The sequence below is a fragment of the Pristis pectinata genome, chromosome 10, assembly GCF_009764475.1.
Source record: "Pristis pectinata isolate sPriPec2 chromosome 10, sPriPec2.1.pri, whole genome shotgun sequence".
Lineage (NCBI taxonomy): Eukaryota > Metazoa > Chordata > Chondrichthyes > Rhinopristiformes > Pristidae > Pristis > Pristis pectinata.
Window position 1 is genome coordinate 89943247 of NC_067414.1, and position 18795 is coordinate 89962041.

At 44.5% G+C, this 18795-nt stretch overlaps 2 protein-coding genes and 1 non-coding gene across 3 annotated transcripts in view; all 3 read right to left on the minus strand.

Annotated features, from left to right (window-relative positions):
* The window catches only part of LOC127575014 (TOG array regulator of axonemal microtubules protein 2-like), a 102550-nt gene extending 97789 nt beyond the window's left edge, over window positions 1-4761 (minus strand). Inside the window, exons 1-2 of the mRNA XM_052024607.1 lie at window positions 4571-4761; window positions 3021-3194 (exon numbers count right to left, since the gene is read on the minus strand). The gene's annotated coding sequence lies outside the window, so the exon portion shown is untranslated. The remainder of the gene's footprint in view (window positions 1-3020; window positions 3195-4570) is intronic.
* Window positions 4762-13204: 8443 nt separating this feature from the next.
* Window positions 13205-18795, minus strand: part of wdr43 (WD repeat domain 43) — a 43259-nt gene continuing 37668 nt past the window's right edge. Inside the window, exons 16-18 of the mRNA XM_052024608.1 lie at window positions 18108-18177; window positions 16519-16586; window positions 13205-13964 (exon numbers count right to left, since the gene is read on the minus strand). Of these exons, the coding sequence (XP_051880568.1) occupies window positions 13833-13964; window positions 16519-16586; window positions 18108-18177 (270 nt within the window). The 3' untranslated portion in view covers window positions 13205-13832. The remainder of the gene's footprint in view (window positions 13965-16518; window positions 16587-18107; window positions 18178-18795) is intronic.
* LOC127575576 (small nucleolar RNA SNORA31) lies at window positions 17040-17166 on the minus strand. Its single transcript, XR_007957100.1, has one exon. It is a non-coding gene; the product is annotated as a small nucleolar RNA SNORA31 (small nucleolar RNA).

An 18795-nucleotide genomic window follows, 5' to 3' on the forward strand; every position in this document is an offset into this window, starting at 1 on the left:
CGTACGTCTTTGGAATGTGGGAGGAAACCGGAGCACCCGGAGGAAACCCACGCAGACACGGGGAGAACGTACAAACTCCCTACAGACAGTGGCCAGAATTGAACCCGGGTTGCTGGCGCTGTAATAGCGTAATAACTGCTACACTACCGTGCCTACCCGTCACATGGTGAGATCCATAATTATTACTAAAAGGACTTAGCGAACAATTCTTATCCAAGTGTACACAACTGGTATGTCAATCTGTCTCCTCTACTGACATATCCTATGTTGCCTACCTGGTGTGGATGAGTTTCCTTCATGAACAAACCACAGCTAATCTTATTCACCCACAGCAGTCCCTGAACCCCATTAACTTCAGGCAAAGTCTAGTGTTGTGCTCAATTCTAAACCAAGGTCTGGAAGAGCCGGACCATCCCTAGGAGCCTTACAAGCTCTTGGTTTCATTCTGGAATTTACAGTTCTGCAGGGTGCAACCAGACGGAATTAAAAGTGCTCCAATTCTGCAGTGTCAAATGGCTTGAAACTGTATCGCACACACGGTAGGAAACACTCTTAGTCCAATTACAAGGAACCCAAGCTCCTGGAACCATCCCAGGTGAGAGAATCTATATCAATCTCATATAGAAAAGGATTAGCTTTCTCCTTGGTGAGATTGCCAATTCTCATTTTAACAATTGGATCATACCTTTGCTAATTTGATGGCCTGCATTCTTAACAAAACTCACTTCACGCGCACAAAACTGGCCATTGTATACTGTTTGCAAATCGCATTGTGAAATCCTCATAGGGAACTCGATCTGGATGAATCTGAAAATGCCCAAAGTGGAAGAAAAATTCTCCACCTCAGTGATTAGAATAATTTTAAATTAATATGTCTGCGTTTATTGACAACACAAAGTAATGCCTCAGACCTGTGCACACACAAGGAAGACCATCTGGTCCATAAACTTGCTCCAAGCATGTATTTAATCACAGCAGCTCTCTTCTCTCTGAATGTCTGGTTCCCACCTTACTCTGATAAATATATTTCTGTCCCCATGGTCACTGATTCCATCCCTTCCCTAGTTACCGTCTTGGGTAAACCAGGCTGTTTGTAACCTCGTCTTCCTAACCCAAATCTTCCACACATTCCTCATCAAAAAGACCGTTCCTTCCCACTCCTGGAATACCGCACAGACCATCAGTGAGACCATCATCCAAGCCTGGGTTACCTCCAGACTACACCAATGCATCGCACCCTGAATGCAAGTCCCCCAAGATTCTGCAGCCTGCTCTGCAACTTGCAAAGTTCCCATCCATACCCTCCTCCTCCTCCTCCTATCTGCAGAACTTCTCCCAGCTCCAAAACTGAGATCAGAGATGCTCAACTTGCCCACCTCAATGACCCTCCTTCCAGCCATTGGGCATGCGCTACTGCATAGCAGAAGCAGCAATGAGCCAATTCAGTCCTTCAGGTGTCACTGTTCAATACAACTGTGGACCGGTCCAACAGTCCTGCTGTGGCATAATGTCCTTCTAATTGCTACATTAACCAACTTGGTCACACCCTATCAGTGATATTTCCCTTCTTTCTACCCGTCCCTCCCCCGCAACTGAAAACTAACTTTGTCCCAGTTTTGACAAGGTGCCCTGGACCTGAAATGTTAACTGTCTCTCTCGATGGGCACTGCTTGAACCGCTGAGCGTTTCCAGCATTTTCTGTTTCTATTTCAGATTTACAGCATCTGCAGTTCGATTTTTATTCAATCCCACGGCTGGCTTCATACCTCATTCCCTTCTCGAAGCTGGTGTCTCATCCTCCAATGCCCAGAAATCATAGGATGTTGACCTTGAACATAGAGTCATAGAGCCCAACAGCACAGAATCAGTTCCATTCATGATGACCATCAAGTACCCACCTATACTAATCCCATTTACCAGCACTTGCCCCGTATGCCTTGGTGATTCAAGCACTCATCCATATACTTAAACATTGTGTATTTAAGTAAACCCACCTCCACCACCTTTCTTGGGCAGTGTATTCCAGATTGCAACCACCCTCTGGGTGAAAACCAGATCGTCTCTACCCCCTTCCCTTAATCCTAAACCCTCTGGTTCTAGACACCTCTGTTATGGGGAAAGGTTTCTCATGATCTATGCCTCATATAATTTTGTCTGCCTCTGCCAGGCACCACAGCTTCACGGAAGACAAACCCAGCCTATCCAGTCTCTCAACTGAAACACTCCATCCTAGGCAATATCCTGGTAAGCCTCCTCTGTGCCCTCTCCAGAGCCATCATCCCCTTCCTTCAGTTCCCATATACTAACGGCTGTGCACTCACTGCCTTCTGGGGTAGAGAGTTGCAAAGGCTCACAACTGTCCCAATGAGATTCCCCCTCATCTGCAACTTGAATGGTCAGTCCTACCTATGACTAGTTCAGGACTGCCCAGCCTGAGGAAACAGCCTCTCACCATCTCCTGTCAGTCACTAAGGAATGAGGATAATGGGGCTCAGTCAGGGAAGCGGAGTCAAAGCCAACATTAGATGCAGTCTTCATGCTGCAATACCAGAGCAGGTTCGAGGAACCACTCAGCCAAACCCTGGTCCCCTTTACGTTGTAATGCCTCTCAGGGCCCACTTGTCCACACTTATTTGCAAATTCCCTGCATCCTCAACGTTCTTTTACTGCTAGATTTTTTTTTATTATTTGAATCAGCAAAACCTGGATAAATTACACTCTCCCTTTTCATCTGCCTTTAATTTGTCAAATGCACAATTAGATTGACACTAATACATACCTCACATGTGGGCTTTCACTTTCTTTGACTAGAATAAGACAGACTGTGAAACATTGGACTCAGAACAAGAGTGTTTAGTAAGAAGTCAAAATGAAGTCTCCCGAGATACTCTGAAGCAGGAAAAGCACAAATTAAATACTCCAAACAGGAAAGTAAGGGGCATACAGGCAGAGGGTCTTGTACAGAATCAAACTGAAGGTGGTGGATGAGGAGCAGGGGATAACGGAGAGGAAAGCATTACCTGAGTCGCAGGTGGAGATCACTTGCAATGAAGCAAAGTGCAGCTTCAGGCCCAGAGCCTCAGTCAAACAGGTAGTTCACCCTGTGCACAGTTTGAAATGCAAGAAGCCTCTCTGCCTCTGTCTATCTCCCCTGCTCAGCTGACTGACAAGGAGGATCCGAAAAGATTTACATGCTGCATAAACAAAAAATGGCACGTAGGATCGTTGGACTGGCATCAACTGGACAACATTAGAAGACATGAACGTCACTCTTGTTGGCATCAGTGTTGCAAGGAAGGCGCCTGGATATTTAATACTCTGGATTGAGTTCTGCACTTCTGCACTGAAGTAGCTCCAGAGCCTAGATCTTGGGCTCACAATGAGGAGCTAAATGACCTCCAATGCAGCAGTGCGAAATTATATAGGAGAAAAATAGACAATAATTCAGAAAGCAGGGATCAGGGTTTCAAAGCCTGTGGATTATGATGTAGGGAGGTTGACAGGAGACTGAGTTTCCAAGCTAGAAAACAGAGACATGGCGAGGAGGGACTACACAGGGCTCAGTGTCAGAGCTCACAAGAGGAACAGCGAGGAGGGACGACACAGGGGGACGTCATCAGAGCTCACAAGAGGAAGGGTCAAAAGCAGCATTGCAATATTGATAAAGAAGTTCAATCCAGTTCTACACTGCGCAGACAACATGTTCGCTTGTCCAGGGGAATCAATGTCTCAAGCGTCACATTGTAGACTTGCTCTAAGAAGGGGATTTGTGGCAGGTCAAGAGTAAGTCATTGAATCATACAGCATGGAAGCCCACCATGTCAATACCCACCATTAGGTACTGAGTTATACTGATCCCATTTACCAGCACTTTTTTTTCTGAAGGAAATTTGGCCCATAAAACGAGTTTTATAAGATAAAATATTGATATCACTTCTTGACTTGAACCCTATGTTGAGACTTGTGTTGACCAGCCCGAAGCTCAGCACAGAACAGTGCCATCCTGTGCACCGCAGAACAGTACAGCACAGGCCATGGGGCCCTCAGCCTACAATGTTGTGCTGAACTAATGAAGCCCAATTACATTAATCCCTTCCACTAATCAGAATACCAACAAGAGACACAGAGTCACTGGGCTGAGTTTCTCGTACTGCCGACTCAGTTTCCAGTGCGGCACTCACAGCACCATTAGCAGCCCTTCACAAGCAAACCAGGAGGGGGAATGCAGATGGGGGGATGGGGGGGTGGGGGTGGTGGGCGAAGGCACTGGGAAGAAAGGTCGCATTAACTCAAAGCTGGTCAAGATTAGGAAACCATGAGATGATGGAGGATATCAATGGTCAGCAGACTGCATGGAAGCCCGCACTCATCCACCCTACACTGGCAGAGCAGAGCTTCAAACCCCCTTTGCTTCGATGCTAATAAACGTCCCTAACAATACTCGACATAACACTGGCTGAATAAAGCCTTGAACTTCTCAAGTGCACAGCAACAGCTACTTACACAAGTGCAGACTCTCAAACTCCAAATGCAATTCATTGCCAACTTTTATTCCCGTTGGAACACATACCAGTTATCTTGGCCTTGGGAAAACTGGAAAGGGCAGATCCATGCGAACACATTTGGCAGCTCAAACATTGTTTCCTGTGGATTTAATTAGCAATAAATGCACAAAATTAAGTCATATCCCCTTCAATATTGAACATAGTTAAGATCTGCCTACCCAAACAGCACCACAAGTGTTGTACAGACTTCTGTGCATCCAGGGGAGCTGGACCAATGCTGAGTAGGTTATTTCACCCAAGCTTCTGTGGCAACAGTAGTCATGGTAATAAATCATTCCCTGCTAATGAGAAAGCAACAAATCATAATCAAAGGAGATTTTCAAGAGCTGAACTCCCATTATCCAAACTGCTGAGGCCAACACTGCTCCAGCTTGAAAGATTACACGCCTGACAGAATACTTCATCGCATTCAGGGCAACATCAACTTTACAAGTCTGGCAAAGTAGCAGGGGTTTTAACCAGATGTGGCAACCACAGCCATAGAAACCTTCGCTTGTTAATTTCTCAGTTCTGAAAAGGCTCTGTTCACAGTAGTTCTGGGCTAGACGGCAAGTCTTGTCTCCTCATTTAGGGTCAGAGTCGTGGAGTTATACAGCACAGCAACAGGCCCTTCAGCCCACCATCCCCATGCCGACCATTGCATCCATCTATGCTAATGCCATTTATCCATATCAGGGCCATAGCCTTCTATGCCTTGGCACAAGCAGCTGTAATCAGTCCAAATCTGTTCTCCCTTAGGATTCTTGCATACGGCTATTGAACATATTATAACTATATATTTGCTTATTGTCCTCTAGTGAGGATATTTGAACAGATGCAATTCTACTGCTAAACAATTCACAATGATTTATCACCGCGATCAGTCACAGCTCCGACTTCTCATTTCCTATGTCTTACACCTACCCTAATCCATTTTCAACCAGTTCAACATGGTCCAGATTTTCCCCAGAAGGTTACAAACCAGGACTAACGTTCACCAGTCCCCACTAGAATGCAGTTGGAGACATCGAACATTGAGCAGGACAACATGGGAACAGGCCCTTTAACTCACGGTGTGCCGAACAAATTCAACTTTGAACATAGTTAAGATCTAGTAATCAAGATTCAAAGAGTCATACAGCATGGAAGCAGGCCCTTCAGCCCAACCGGTCCATACCGACCAACATTGGTATTGGTTTATTGTCACTTGTACCGAGGTACCGTGAAAAACTTGTCTTGCATACCGATCGTACAGGTCAATTCATTACACAGTACAGTTACATTGAGTTAGTACAGAGTATATTGAGGTAGTACAGGTAAAAACAATAATAGTACAGAGTAAAGTGTCACAGCTACAGAGAAAGTGCAGTGCAATAAGGTGCAAGGTCACAACAAGGTAGATCGTGAGGTCAGAGTCCATCTCATTGGAAAAGGGAACCGTTCAATCATCTTATCACAGTGGGGTAGAAGCTGTCCTTAAGTCTGGTGGTATGTACCCTCAGGCTCCTGTATCTTCTACCTGATGGAAGAGAAGAGAGGATGACCCAGGTGGGTGGGGTCTTTGATTATGCTGGCTGCTTTACCAAGACAACGAGAGGTGAATACAGAGTCCAAGGAGGGGAGGCTGGTGTCTGTGATGAGCTGGGCTGTGTCCACAACTGTCTACAGTTTCTTGCAGTCCTGGGCAGAGCAGCTGCCGTACCAAGTCGTGATGCATCCAGATAAGATGCTTTCTAAGGTGCATTGATAAAAGTTGGTGAGTGTCAAAGCGGACAAACTGAATTTCTTTGCCTCCTGAGGAAGTAGACGCACTGGTGAGCTTTCTTGGCCCTGGTATCTACGTGATTTGACCAGAACAGGCTGTTGGTGATGTTCACTCCCAGAAACTTGAAGCTCTCAATCCTCTTGACCTCAGCACCATTGATGTAGACAGGTGCATGTACACCGCCCCCTTCCCTGAAGTCAATGACCAGCTCTTTTGTTGACATTGAGGGAAAGATTGTTGTCATGACACCATGTCACTAAGCTTTCTATCTTCTTCCTGTACTCCAACTCATCACTGTTTGAGATACAGTTTACAATGGTGGTATCATCTGCAAACTTGTAGATGGAGTTAGAGCAGAATCTGGCCACACAGTCATGAGTGTATAGGGAGTTGAGTAGAGGGCTGAGGACGCAGCCTTGTGGGGCACCAGTGCTGAGAATGATTGTGCCGGAGGTATTGCTGCCTATCCTCACTGATTGCGGTCTGTTGGTTAGAAAGTCAAGGATCCAGTTACAGAATCCTAGGTCTCGGAGTCTGGTGACAAGTTTGCTTAGGATTATGGTATTGAAGACAGAGCTGTAGTCAATAAATGATAGTCTAATGTAGGTATCCTTACTGTTCAGATGCTCCAGAGCTGAGTGTAGGGCCAGGGAAATGGCGTGCGCTGTAGACCTGTTTTGGCGATAGGCAAATTGCAGTGGGTCGAAATTATCCAGCAGGCTGGAGTTGACGCATGCCATGACCAGCCTCTCAAAGCACTTCATATTGGTGGATGCCAGACCCACTGGTCGGTAGTCATTGAGGCACGTTACCTTGCTTTTCTTCGGTACCGGGATGATAGTGGTCTTCTTAAAACAGGTGGGAACCTGAGATTGAAGCAGGGAGGTTAAATGTGTCTGCAAATACCCCCGCCAGCTGATCAGCACAAGATCTGATCTAAGCGAGTCCCGTATCCCTCTAAACCTTCCCTATCCATGTACCTGCCCAACTACCTTTTAAATGTTGTTAATGTACCTGCCTCAACCACTTCCTCTGGCAGCTTGTTCCATAAACTGACCACTCTCTGGATGAAAAAGTTGCCCCTCAGGTTTCTATTAAATCTCTCCCCTCTCCCCTTAAACCTCTGCCCTCTAGTTCTTGATTCCCCAACCCTGGGAAAAAGACTGTGCACGATGACCCTATCTATGCCCCTCATGATCTTATACACCTCTAAGATCACCCCTCATTCTCCTATGCTCCAATGTAAACAGTCCCAACCTGCTCAACAACCCAGTCCCTCGAGTCCCGGCAACATCTTCGTAAGTCTCCTCTCCACTCTCTCCAATTTAATGACATCTTTCCAACAGCAAGGTGACCAAAACTGAACACAATATTCTAAATACAGCCTCAAAGTCTTGTACAGTTGTAACATAACATCCCAACTTAATGCCCTGACTGCTGAAGGCCAGCATGCCAAAAGCCTTCACCACCACCCTGTCTACCTGCACTGCCAATTTCAGGGGATCAAGTACTTGTACTCCTAGATCCCCAGGGCCCTACTGTTGACTGCGAATATCCTACCCTGATTTGTCTTCCCAAAATGCAACACCTGGCACTTAACTGAGTTAAACTCCATTTGCCATTCCTTGGCCCACTTACCCAGCTGATCAAGATCCCTCTGTAAATCCTGATGACCATCTTCACTGTCAGTGACACCACCTATTGTAGTGTCATCTATAAACTTACTAACCAGGCATTGTACCTTCTCATCCAAGTCATTGATATAGGTGACAAATAGCAATGGGCCTACAACCGAGCCCTGGGGAACACCACTAGTCACCTCCAGTCTGAAAAATGACTTTCCATCATCACCCTCTGTTTCCAACCATCAAGCTAATTCTGTATCCAGTTAGCTAGATTTGCCTGGATCCTATGCAATCTAACTTTCCACAGCAACCTACCATGGCCTTTTCAAGGCCCTTACTGAAGTCCAGATAGACCACATCTACAACCCTGCCCTCATCAACCTTCTTGGTTACATCAAAAAAAACCCTCAAATTTGTGAGACATGATCTCCCATGCACAAAGCTATGCTGACTATCCCTAATCAACCTGTATTTCCAAACGCTTGTATAATTATCCCTCAGAATCCCCACTAGTAACCTACCACAGATGTTAGGCTTACTGGTCTATAGTTCCCAGGCTGTCCTTTGCAGCCCTTCTTAAATGAAGGCACAACATTCGCCACCCTCCAGACTTTCAGCACTTCACCCATCATTAACAATGGTGCATATATCTCAGCCAGGGCTCCCGCAATTTCTTCTCCAGCTTCCCAAGATGTTCCTGGATATACTTGATTAAGCTCTGGAGATTTATCTACCTTAATACACTTTAAGACATCCAGTACCACCTCTGCTGTAATGTGGACTATCCCCAAGATATCCCCATTAACTATATCAAGTCCTGATGTCCTCCACCATGGTAAAAACAGAAGAAATATTCAGAGGGCCTCACCTATCTCCTGTAGCCGACTAAACTAATCCCTTCTGTTTACACAACGTCCATATCCCTCCATTCCCTGCACGTTTGTGTGTTTAAGAGCCTCTTGAACACCTCCATCCTAACTGCCTCCACCACCACCGCAAAAACTTGCCCCACACATCTCCTTTGAACTTGCCCCCCTCACCTTAAACGCACGTCCACTAGTATTAGACATTTCGACCCTGGGAGAAAGATACCAGCTGTCTATCTACGCCTCTCATAATCTTATAAACTTCTATCAGGTCTCCCCTCAGCCTCCGCTGCTCCAGGGAAAACCCAAGCCACTGGAGCTTAACCAAGAATCTCACCATCCAGTGGAGTAGCCACCTTGTGTCCAAATTCTCAGTTGCCTTCCAAAAAGTCCACAAGAGTTGACATTTATGGCCTTGTTCAGGTGCATCACTTTTCCTGCCGACCAATTGCATCCCAAGTGTGGTGTTTGGTGGACATTGTGGTCACACACCTGACCAACACCGAAGTTACTGGATTCCCCCTTTGTGCACACCAAATGGGACAAACCTATTCACTCTGCTGGCTTCATTACCTGATAGTGCCCATCTGCCAGTTTTCAAGCAGGATTGAATCTACACTGGACTTTTGTTCCAGTATCTTGCCAGCAGTTCAATGTGCAACAGGCCTTTCAATTCATGAGTAACAGGCCAGCTACAGAGGGGGTTGGAAACCCCAGCTGAAGCTGCTGGCTCCTAAGATTACAGGGGGTACATAAGGCTTGAGGTAAGAGTTAAAAAGTTCACAAAAGTAAAATGTACCCAGCACACTCACTGTCCCAGTTATAAGGTTGGTAGCAGCTCATGGGATATCTCAGAAGCTGCCTATGAGTTTTGGATTCACACACTAATACCAAAGATTAGACGAGTATGTAACCACCACCATGGACCTTATCAGCAACTGTGTTGAGGACTGTGTACCAAAGAGGATGAGCAGGGTGTTCATCCATGGTTTCTGGTTTGGGAACCGGGAGATCCACTCTCTACTTAAGTCTAGGACTGCAACATTCAAATCAGGTGACCCTGATCTTTACAAGGAGATACAACCTCCGTAAAGCTCAGAGATGCCAAGAGACGTCAGTTCAGTCGAGTCCCAGACCAGCCGTCAGTTTCGGCAGGGCTTACGTACCACAATGGGCTACAAAACAAAGTCAGGCAGTAACGCAGACAACAGCACATACCTTCCCTATAAGCTTAACTCATTCTACACGCGTTTTGAACAAAGAGATTGGAATGTCACCACCCACCCCAACAGCCTCCAATGCCCTGAATCCACGGTCACCACTGAGGACACAAGATCAGTCTTTCAGAGAGTGAACCTGTGGAAAGCATCTGATGGTGTCCCTGGCCGTGTCCTCAGATCCTATGCTGATCAACTGGCAGGGGTATTTGCAGACTATTTTTTTTAAAGCTCTCCCTGCTTCAATCTGAGGTTCCCACCTGCTTTAAGACAACTATTATCCCTGTACCCAAGGAAAACAAGGTAACATGCCTTAATGACTACTGCCCAGTGGCTCTGACATCCATCATGAAGTGCTTTGAGAGGCTGGTCATGGCACACATTAACTCCAGCCTCCCAGAAAGCCTTGACCCACTACAATTCACCTACTGCTGAAACAGGTCTACAGTGGACACCATCTCCCTGGCCCTACACTCATCTCTGGAGCATCTGGACAGTAAAGACACCTCCATTAGACTATTGTTTATTGACTACAGCTCTGCCTTCAATACAGTAATTCCAAGCAAACTCATCACCAAACTCCTAGACCTGGGAATTAACACCTCTTTGCAACTGGATCCTCGATTTCCTGACCAACAGACTGCAATACCTCTGGCATGATTCTCAACGCTGATGCCCCGCAAGGCTGCATCCTCAATCCCCTACTCTACGCACTTAAGGACTGAGTGGCCAAATTCTGCTTTAACTCCATCTACAAGTTTGCAGATGACACCACCATTGTGGGTCATATTTCAAATAATGAGTTGGAGTACAGGAAGGAGACAGAGAGCTTAATAACATGGTGTCATGACAACCTTTCCCTCAATGTCAGCAAAACAAAAGAGCTGATCATTGACTTCAGGAAAGGGGGTGGTGTACATGCACCTGTCTACATCAACGGTGCTGAGGTCAAGAGGGTTGAGAGCTTCAAGTTCTAAGGAGTGAACATCACTAATAGCCTGTCCTGGTTCAATCATGCAGATGCCACGGTCAAGAAAGCTCACTAGTGCCTCTACTCCTAAAGGAGGCTAAAGAAATTTGGCATTTCCCCTTTGACACCAACCATAGAAAGCATCCTAGCTGGATGCATCACAGCTTGGTACAGCAACTGCTCTGCCCGGGACTGCAAGAAACTGCAGAGTCGTGGACACAGCTCAGCACATCAAGGAAACCAGCCTCCCCTCCATGAACTGTCTACACTTCTCACTGCCTCGGTAAAGCAGCCAACATAATCAAAGACCCCACTCACCCACGACATTCTCTCTTCTCCCATCAGGCAGAAGATACAAAAGCCTGAAAGCACATACCAGGCTCAAGGACAGCTTCTATCCTGCTGTTATAAGACGATTGAACAGTTCCCTAGTACAATAAGATACTCTGACCTCACAATCTACATTGTTATGACCTTGCACCTTATTGTCTACCTACACTGCACTCTTTGTAGCTGTTACACTTCATTCTGCATTGTTTTACCTTGTACTACAATACGCTGTGTAATGAATTGATTTGCGTGAACAGTATGCAAGTTTTCCACTGTACCTTGGTACAAGTGACAATAATAAACCAATTCAAATTAGGATTCCAGAGACAATACATCACAGGAAGAGGCCCTTCAGCCCACCATGTCAGTGCCAACCATGATGCCAATTTAATCAAATCCCATCTGCCTGCACAGTCTCTCTCTCCATTCCCTGATGGTCATCTGCCTAAATGCCTTAAACGTTGCTGTTCTACCTGCTTCAACCATTTCCCCAGCAGCACATTCCAGGCACCTACCACTGTTTAAAAACTTGCCTCAAAATCTCCTTTAAGCTTTAGCCCCTCTCAACACTATGCCCCCTAGTAAATCAAATTTCATTATTCCTCAGGAATTAGTATAGACCAAGTACAATCTTTGACAATGTGCTGGCAGTATTTGGATGAAGCTGTGTGTTTGGAACTAAGCCCCAGTGCACCCTCAATCAATGCTAGATGTACACATTTTTGGATACCAAGAGGAAGGATACGAGGTTAGCATGGGAAAGGGAGGCAGAGGTAAAAGATCAGCTACATGGAGCAAACTGCCTACTCCTGCTAGCGTTGTGTTCAGTATCATGTTTACCCAGTCAATGAAGAGGGGCAGTCCAGTAATTGAATCCAGAAGGCTCTTTCCAAGTTGATCAGCTTTGAGCATTGCTCCACTCAACATGGAACAGGACTGCTTCGTGAAGCAATGTATAGAATAATTCCCACACTCCATCCCGAGTCGAGATTCAACTTGCCAGTCTCTGCAAGGTGCTGTGTTCAACCATCCACACTGCAACTCCATCACCAAACATTTTCATCTACTGCTATCACCTTCCTGTGTAACTGGAGCAGTTTAACTGAGGTTACCTGGCGGAGTTGCCTCTCAGTGGCTGACGTCAATCACACTGGGTGAATGCTTTGCTTGGTGCTATTTGACACTTTGTTCCCGCACTCTTGCTGCTGTTATTTTTTTAAGAAAGGAGATCCAACCTACTCAATCCTTTTAAGTTTATACACTCAGTTCCAGTACCATCTTTGGGAGGCATTTTCCTCATTCTTGCACCTCCTGAAAAGCCTTCAAAATCTTTTAAAACTGAATCTAAAGCTGTGCAGTGTTCCAACCAAAGTTCCAGGGAATCAAAAAGCAGTGACGTTGTTCCAAGTTTCAAACACCAGAGGACATGCTTTTAAGGTGGGAGTTTGAGGCAGAGGAAATTTAAAGGCAGCATGAGGAGCAAGTTTTCCTACATGCAGAGAGTGGTAGGTGTCTGGAATGTGTTACCAGGTATAGTGGTGGCAGCAGGTAGTTTGGAGTTTAGGAGGGTTTTTAGATAGACACATGAATGTGAAGGGAATGGAGGGATATGGATGATACACAGGAGGAGGACATTTAGTACAAATTGGCATCAAGAATGGCACAACATCATGGGCTGAATGACCTGTCCCATGCTGTACTGTTCTGTGTTCTAATTCTATCCCTCCAGAAATGAATGGCAGCATTTACTTTGCCCTATGTAATCTGAATTGCCACTTGGGGTGCACCTGGTGCTTTACTGGATTAACCTTTGCCATCAACCATTATAACATTGTTCTGGGGGATGAAGAGGGCAGCAGTCTTTAAAAATAAAATTACTGTCTTTTACAGGGAATTGGATTTTTATTAAGTGCTGCTAAAGACAAAAAGTACAGAACACGATCTTATAAAGGAGAATCATGTTTATTCACTATACAAAGGAGAAAACAGCATTAATAGCTGTAAGTTATTGATTTATAGTCAAATATGCATAATTCTGTCAACCAGCTAATGACTACATAGCTGTAACATACTAACCTGAAAGCAGCTAGTCTGAACCAAAATATCCAGAAGAAACCTCAACCACGCTCCCCACATCAGGTTAAAATGTCACTGCAGTAGTCATGGATTAGATGACTGATGTCTGTCCAACCTCCCACCCCTTTCCAAATGGTCATGAGTTACTACCACATTACTGGCTGTGGTAACCACTCCAAATAGAAATGTCTGAAAAAAATGACCTGCATTAGAAACATGGTTGCAGAAATATATATTTGCGAGTTGTGTGCCACCAATAAAGTCACAAATTCCTTGGAATCCAATGTGCACAGAGTTCTGGATGCATTCTTGACTGCCGTCTGTCATCTGTTTGCCAAACTAAAGAGTTTCTGGGTGGAAAAAAATATATTCAGATGCCCGGGTCAGATTCATTGGCCCAAGTGTGCCAATATAGTCAATTTTTCTTTAAAAAATGGTTTTATTCCTCTTCACTTTCATTCTCTGTAGGAAAGTCCTCTCCAGAATCTTCACTAACTTCTTTATCAATTTGCATTTTTGGGTTGGCCACACATTCCTCTTCCTCCTCCTCCTCATCCTCATCCCAGTTCACCTAGTTTTAAAACATTGGATGAGAGTTAAAAAAAACTTCAAGAAATAGTTTGTATATCTGACATTGATTTTTTCAGATTACCAATACTGTTGCAGTTTTCCATCTCGAAAAAGTAACAGCACCATACACATTGGAAAAAAACAAAATTTGCTCCTTGAAATCTTCCAATGCATCAACTCCTTTTAACTGTTCCCCTTGTTAAGCCCAAATTTATTGAGGCTTCAGAATGTATTAAGAATACTAAATTGTCACAGGGCAGTCCACAGATTCACTTCACCCATACCTCTCAATCTCCTCCTCAAAAATGAAATCATTGAATGCAGCCAAGTTACACTGTACTTGATAAAACAGCAGTGATCTTACAGACTGGTTCATGTACCTACCAGGTTTGCTACTGTATGACACCTCACTCAGTTATGAATCTCTCTATTCCAAGTGATTTGCAGAGAGTAACAATCACAGCTCTCTGGATCAGGATCACAGCTTGCAAGCCATCATGAAGCAAACGTAAAACACCAAACTGAAGAGTGGTGTCGAACAAGGCTGCATATTGCCTCACTTCTCTCAATCTTCCTCGCCACAACACTGCACCTCACCAACATGCTTCCTGTAGCAGTGGAGCTGATCTTCAGAACTAATGGGAAACTATTCAAGCTCCAGTGACTACACTCTGGAAACAAAGCCATCTGAACCTCAGCAGTCGAGCTGCCATATGCAGACAATGCTTGCCTATGTATTGAAGCTAGGTGCCAAATTATCAACTCATCCACTAAAATATTTATGAAGATGGGCCCTGCATTCAACAACTGCAAATCAAGGGTTCTCTACCAATCTCTCCTCACTGCTCTCCCACACAAAGATTCATGGCAAGATTCTGGACCACTTTCCACTGAGAGTCACTTCTCAGTGAAAGCAGACGAAGACAAAATTAACCACTTCCTTCAATGTACGCCAGCACTGAGGAAAAAGGGTGAAGACCTCAGTCTTGGCTTAAAACTCATGGAAAAACCACACTCCTATAGGTTTAAGATCTGGACTATCTACAGCAAGCACCTCATGAACCGGGGGATAGCACCATGGCTGCCTCCGCAATAGCCTCTGAATTCAATGGCAGAATGAACTATCATTGTCCTTTCCAGGCCTTCATCCCAGCACCAATCACGTGGCTAAAACTATCCTTAAAACTGACGTTCCACTCCAAACTCTGTCAGGGAAAAGTTTACCAGGCAGGTAGAGAAACTGGTTCAGGCGTATGCTCCAAAGCTCCTTCAGAAAAGAAATGCAACATCCCAGATTTCTGGGAACCCCAGGCCCATAACTGCTCAAAGTGGAGAAGTGGCATCTGGGATGGTCTCGACAACCTCAAGTCCTCACAGCAGGTGTGTACATAAGCACTCCGCCATTGGCAGAACAATGTACCACCCAACACATGCCCGCCCCATCTATAGAAGAGTCCTCGGTTCCCACATTGGCCTCAATCACCCCAGAAGACAAACCCAGAGTGAAAGTTTGTCTCGATTCAGAGGGATGACCAAAGGGAGAATACCGACCATGCACAATGTACATGGTTAAGTTACTCAACCAGCACCCTGGACTATCAAAGAGATAAGTACAAATCTAAGGCTCACCTGTGGAATACAAATTTGAGTTCATTAACTATAGAAATTCATAACAGGTGGTGGTTGTTTGGTCCATTGTGTCCATGTCAAAAAAACACTTGGGCTAATCCCACTTCATGAATTAAAAAGCATCTGCAAAGGTGACCTTAAGATTGCTTAGGATTTTACTGAGGAAAATCCACTTCTACTGGATAGGGTCCGCAGGAATTTTACTGAAGCCATGTCAGCACAACTGCTGAAGATTTGAACTAAGAACAGGCACGGTTGGCAACACTCAGGACAAGCAGCAACTACAAACAAAGAATGCCATTTAATGGGTCCTCAATGAGTAGATGTTCTGAATGGTCACTGACACTAAGTGGCATGACAGCTTTCCATGTGAGGATTTCCGTGTTATATTCGACTTGTGGGACCTTAATGCAAGCAAGGGGGTCAGCAACAGCTGTCTCGGAACAGAAATCTAGCCTTAATACAAACAACCTTTGTCTCAGTAACAATAAACTCAATTTGATGGAGAGGTGGACATAGAAAGAGAAAATAACCCAAGTGCAATCCAAATTTATGTTGTGCATGGACCAAACAAAAACTATTCACACTGATACAACAGCTTAGTACTATACACATGCACTGCAAAATACTGATATGGCCCAGAGCAGAAAACCATAAGGTTCCTTGCCTTCCTCCAGGTTTTTAAATAGGTAATGTGAGCAACACTCAGGAGCAGTATGCATATTACAGTGTGAAAGGTGCAAAATAACTAAACCAAGTGACCAATATACTCTTGAGTTTTGAGAGCACCTGCAGAAGCAAAAGTGAATTACAAAGTGAGGCAAGAGCAATCCCTTCAGATCCATACTAAGCTTGTTTCCCCTCTTTCAAAATCAAACCAACTCAAAAACCAAATCATGAGACTTTAATGACCCAGTTAAACTTACATCAGATTCCTGGTCTTCCATCAACTCGTCTTCCGAGTTTTCATCTTCTGAGTTATCTTCCGATGACTCTAGACAGGAGGAAAAATATCAATGGCAGTGAACTGCAATACAACCTGCATTGTCACAGTGCCTCCATATAGTACTCCAGAGTGGAAGGGAAACACCACAGTAGGCATGAAGAGTTGGATAGAAGAGTTTAAAGAAAAGCACTATTTTTAAATGAGCTTTTAAGGGTAAAGAGACAATTGAGAGGTGTTTTAGAGAATGTTTTAAGGACAATTACTATTGTTTGGTGTGAGTGGAATTTCTAGTATGATGAAGATACAGGAAACTGACTTCAGCTACAGGAAAAGGTTTAGGATTGTTACTGGGGTAACTGTCACTGGCTGGCAGTGGCTACATTTCAACAATTTTTTTGTTTCCTCTTTTTAGAGAAACTTTCACCAAGGCCATCTTCAGTGATATAAAGAACAGTGAGTTTGTGCAGTTAAACATACCCCTTCACTTAAGCATTATAGTGTTATTGTATTCTTTTATTCAATCTGACCTGCCAGAAAAGCAGGCAGAAAGCGCAAAGAAACTTGATCTTGCATCTGTGAATGACCTGCAAAGTTAGTGTTCAACTTTTAGGTCTGTCAATTGATGCATTTTCAGCCTCTCTCATTCCTTCCAATGAAATGACTTCAGACTAATCCTGAAGTATGAATAATAGAACTCCATTGTTCCACAGCACCAAACTCATCTTCCTACTCGCTTGCAACTGGAGTATTTCCAGCAGCAGCTTTTCTTCCACTGCTGTGTTCCTCTGCAGTCGAAAATCTATTCTCACATCCCTCTTCCCCATCGACAGGGACAGAGGCCCTGCCCACAAACTCATCCTGTCCCTACTACACCCTCCAACCTGGAGGGACTCATTTGGAATCAGGCAGTCAGCAACTTTCACTTTGTATTCAAACCTGATCTCTTGATCTCATACTCCCTGTAAAGAGCAAATATACCTAGATATCACCACCCTGTCTCTATCTCAGCCCATTCACCGTTAAAAATCCACAATGTCAGGCTCTAACCAGAAGTTCCTAAACAGTCTTTCATTAATTTCAGCTCATCCAGCACACAGGTGCCTTTACCCCACACCAAGTCTCTTGTTCCTAAGGCACCTGCTTTGTTCCACTGATCCTCCAATGCCCGTTTTAAAATTCTCAACATCCTTCATAGCCTTGCAACTCAGTGCCCTCCTCGAAACAAACAGCCCCATCCTGCAGGATCTATCCTGGACTCAGCTGTATTTTCCTGCTCAAACTAGCATTGAAAGCCATGCCAAGCCCCAAAGTTGAATTCCTTCCTTAAATCGTCCTATCTCCGCTATTCTTTAAGACCCCCTGCACCACCACCCCCCACAAGACAGGCTCCCCCATGTACGCATTACTCCCAAGCTCTCCTCCAGTTAATTTTACCCCAATTACATACAAGTTTGTTATGTGCTCATGTCTGAATATCTTGTAACTTTGAATGATCTACAAGATACACTGTGCCATGGAGAACACACAACTTGCAAACACACACTGTAAATATCTGCTGTTTGTGCTTACCTTCTGCATAAACTATTTTCGTCGTTTGGTTCACAGTGCTTACGTCCTGCACACGCTGAGCTGCTGCAATCTAAATGATATCAAAGCATCTGCTAAGTTTTGGAAATTAACACGCTGACAATCACAAGTATTTACAAGAAATTCATGATAAACAAGAAATGCAAGACAGTGAGACGTGTGTCACCTTCTATAGCCCTTTCAGGAAAATGCTTTGGAGTCATTATCTAGCTTTTCAAACTGTCCTGTGAAAAAGCTAGATAATCTGCTTTTGTACTATTGAGGATAAAATTGACCAGGAAACAGGGCATCTCCCTTACTGCTCTTTAGGATAATGCCACAGGATCTTTACATCTGCAAGAACAGACCAATGCCACATTTGAAGAAACAATTCCTCCAAACAATGCACCACTTCTCAGTTATTGCATTACAGCATCAGCCTAGGCTGCTTCCAAGTGTCTGCAATGAGAATTAAACCCATGAACCTTTGACTCAGGAGGAAAAATGTTCGAAGTGAGCCAATTGAGAGTGGACAAACCAAATGGTAGGATGGGATCTTAAAGTGTAGGAACAAATCCCTGCAGAGGGAGACTAGACATCTAAGAAAACAGGTTGAATTTGTCAGCCAAGAATAAGTTACACTAGAACTTAAAAAAATACAATCAAGCTACTCCAGGAGGACATGAATGCA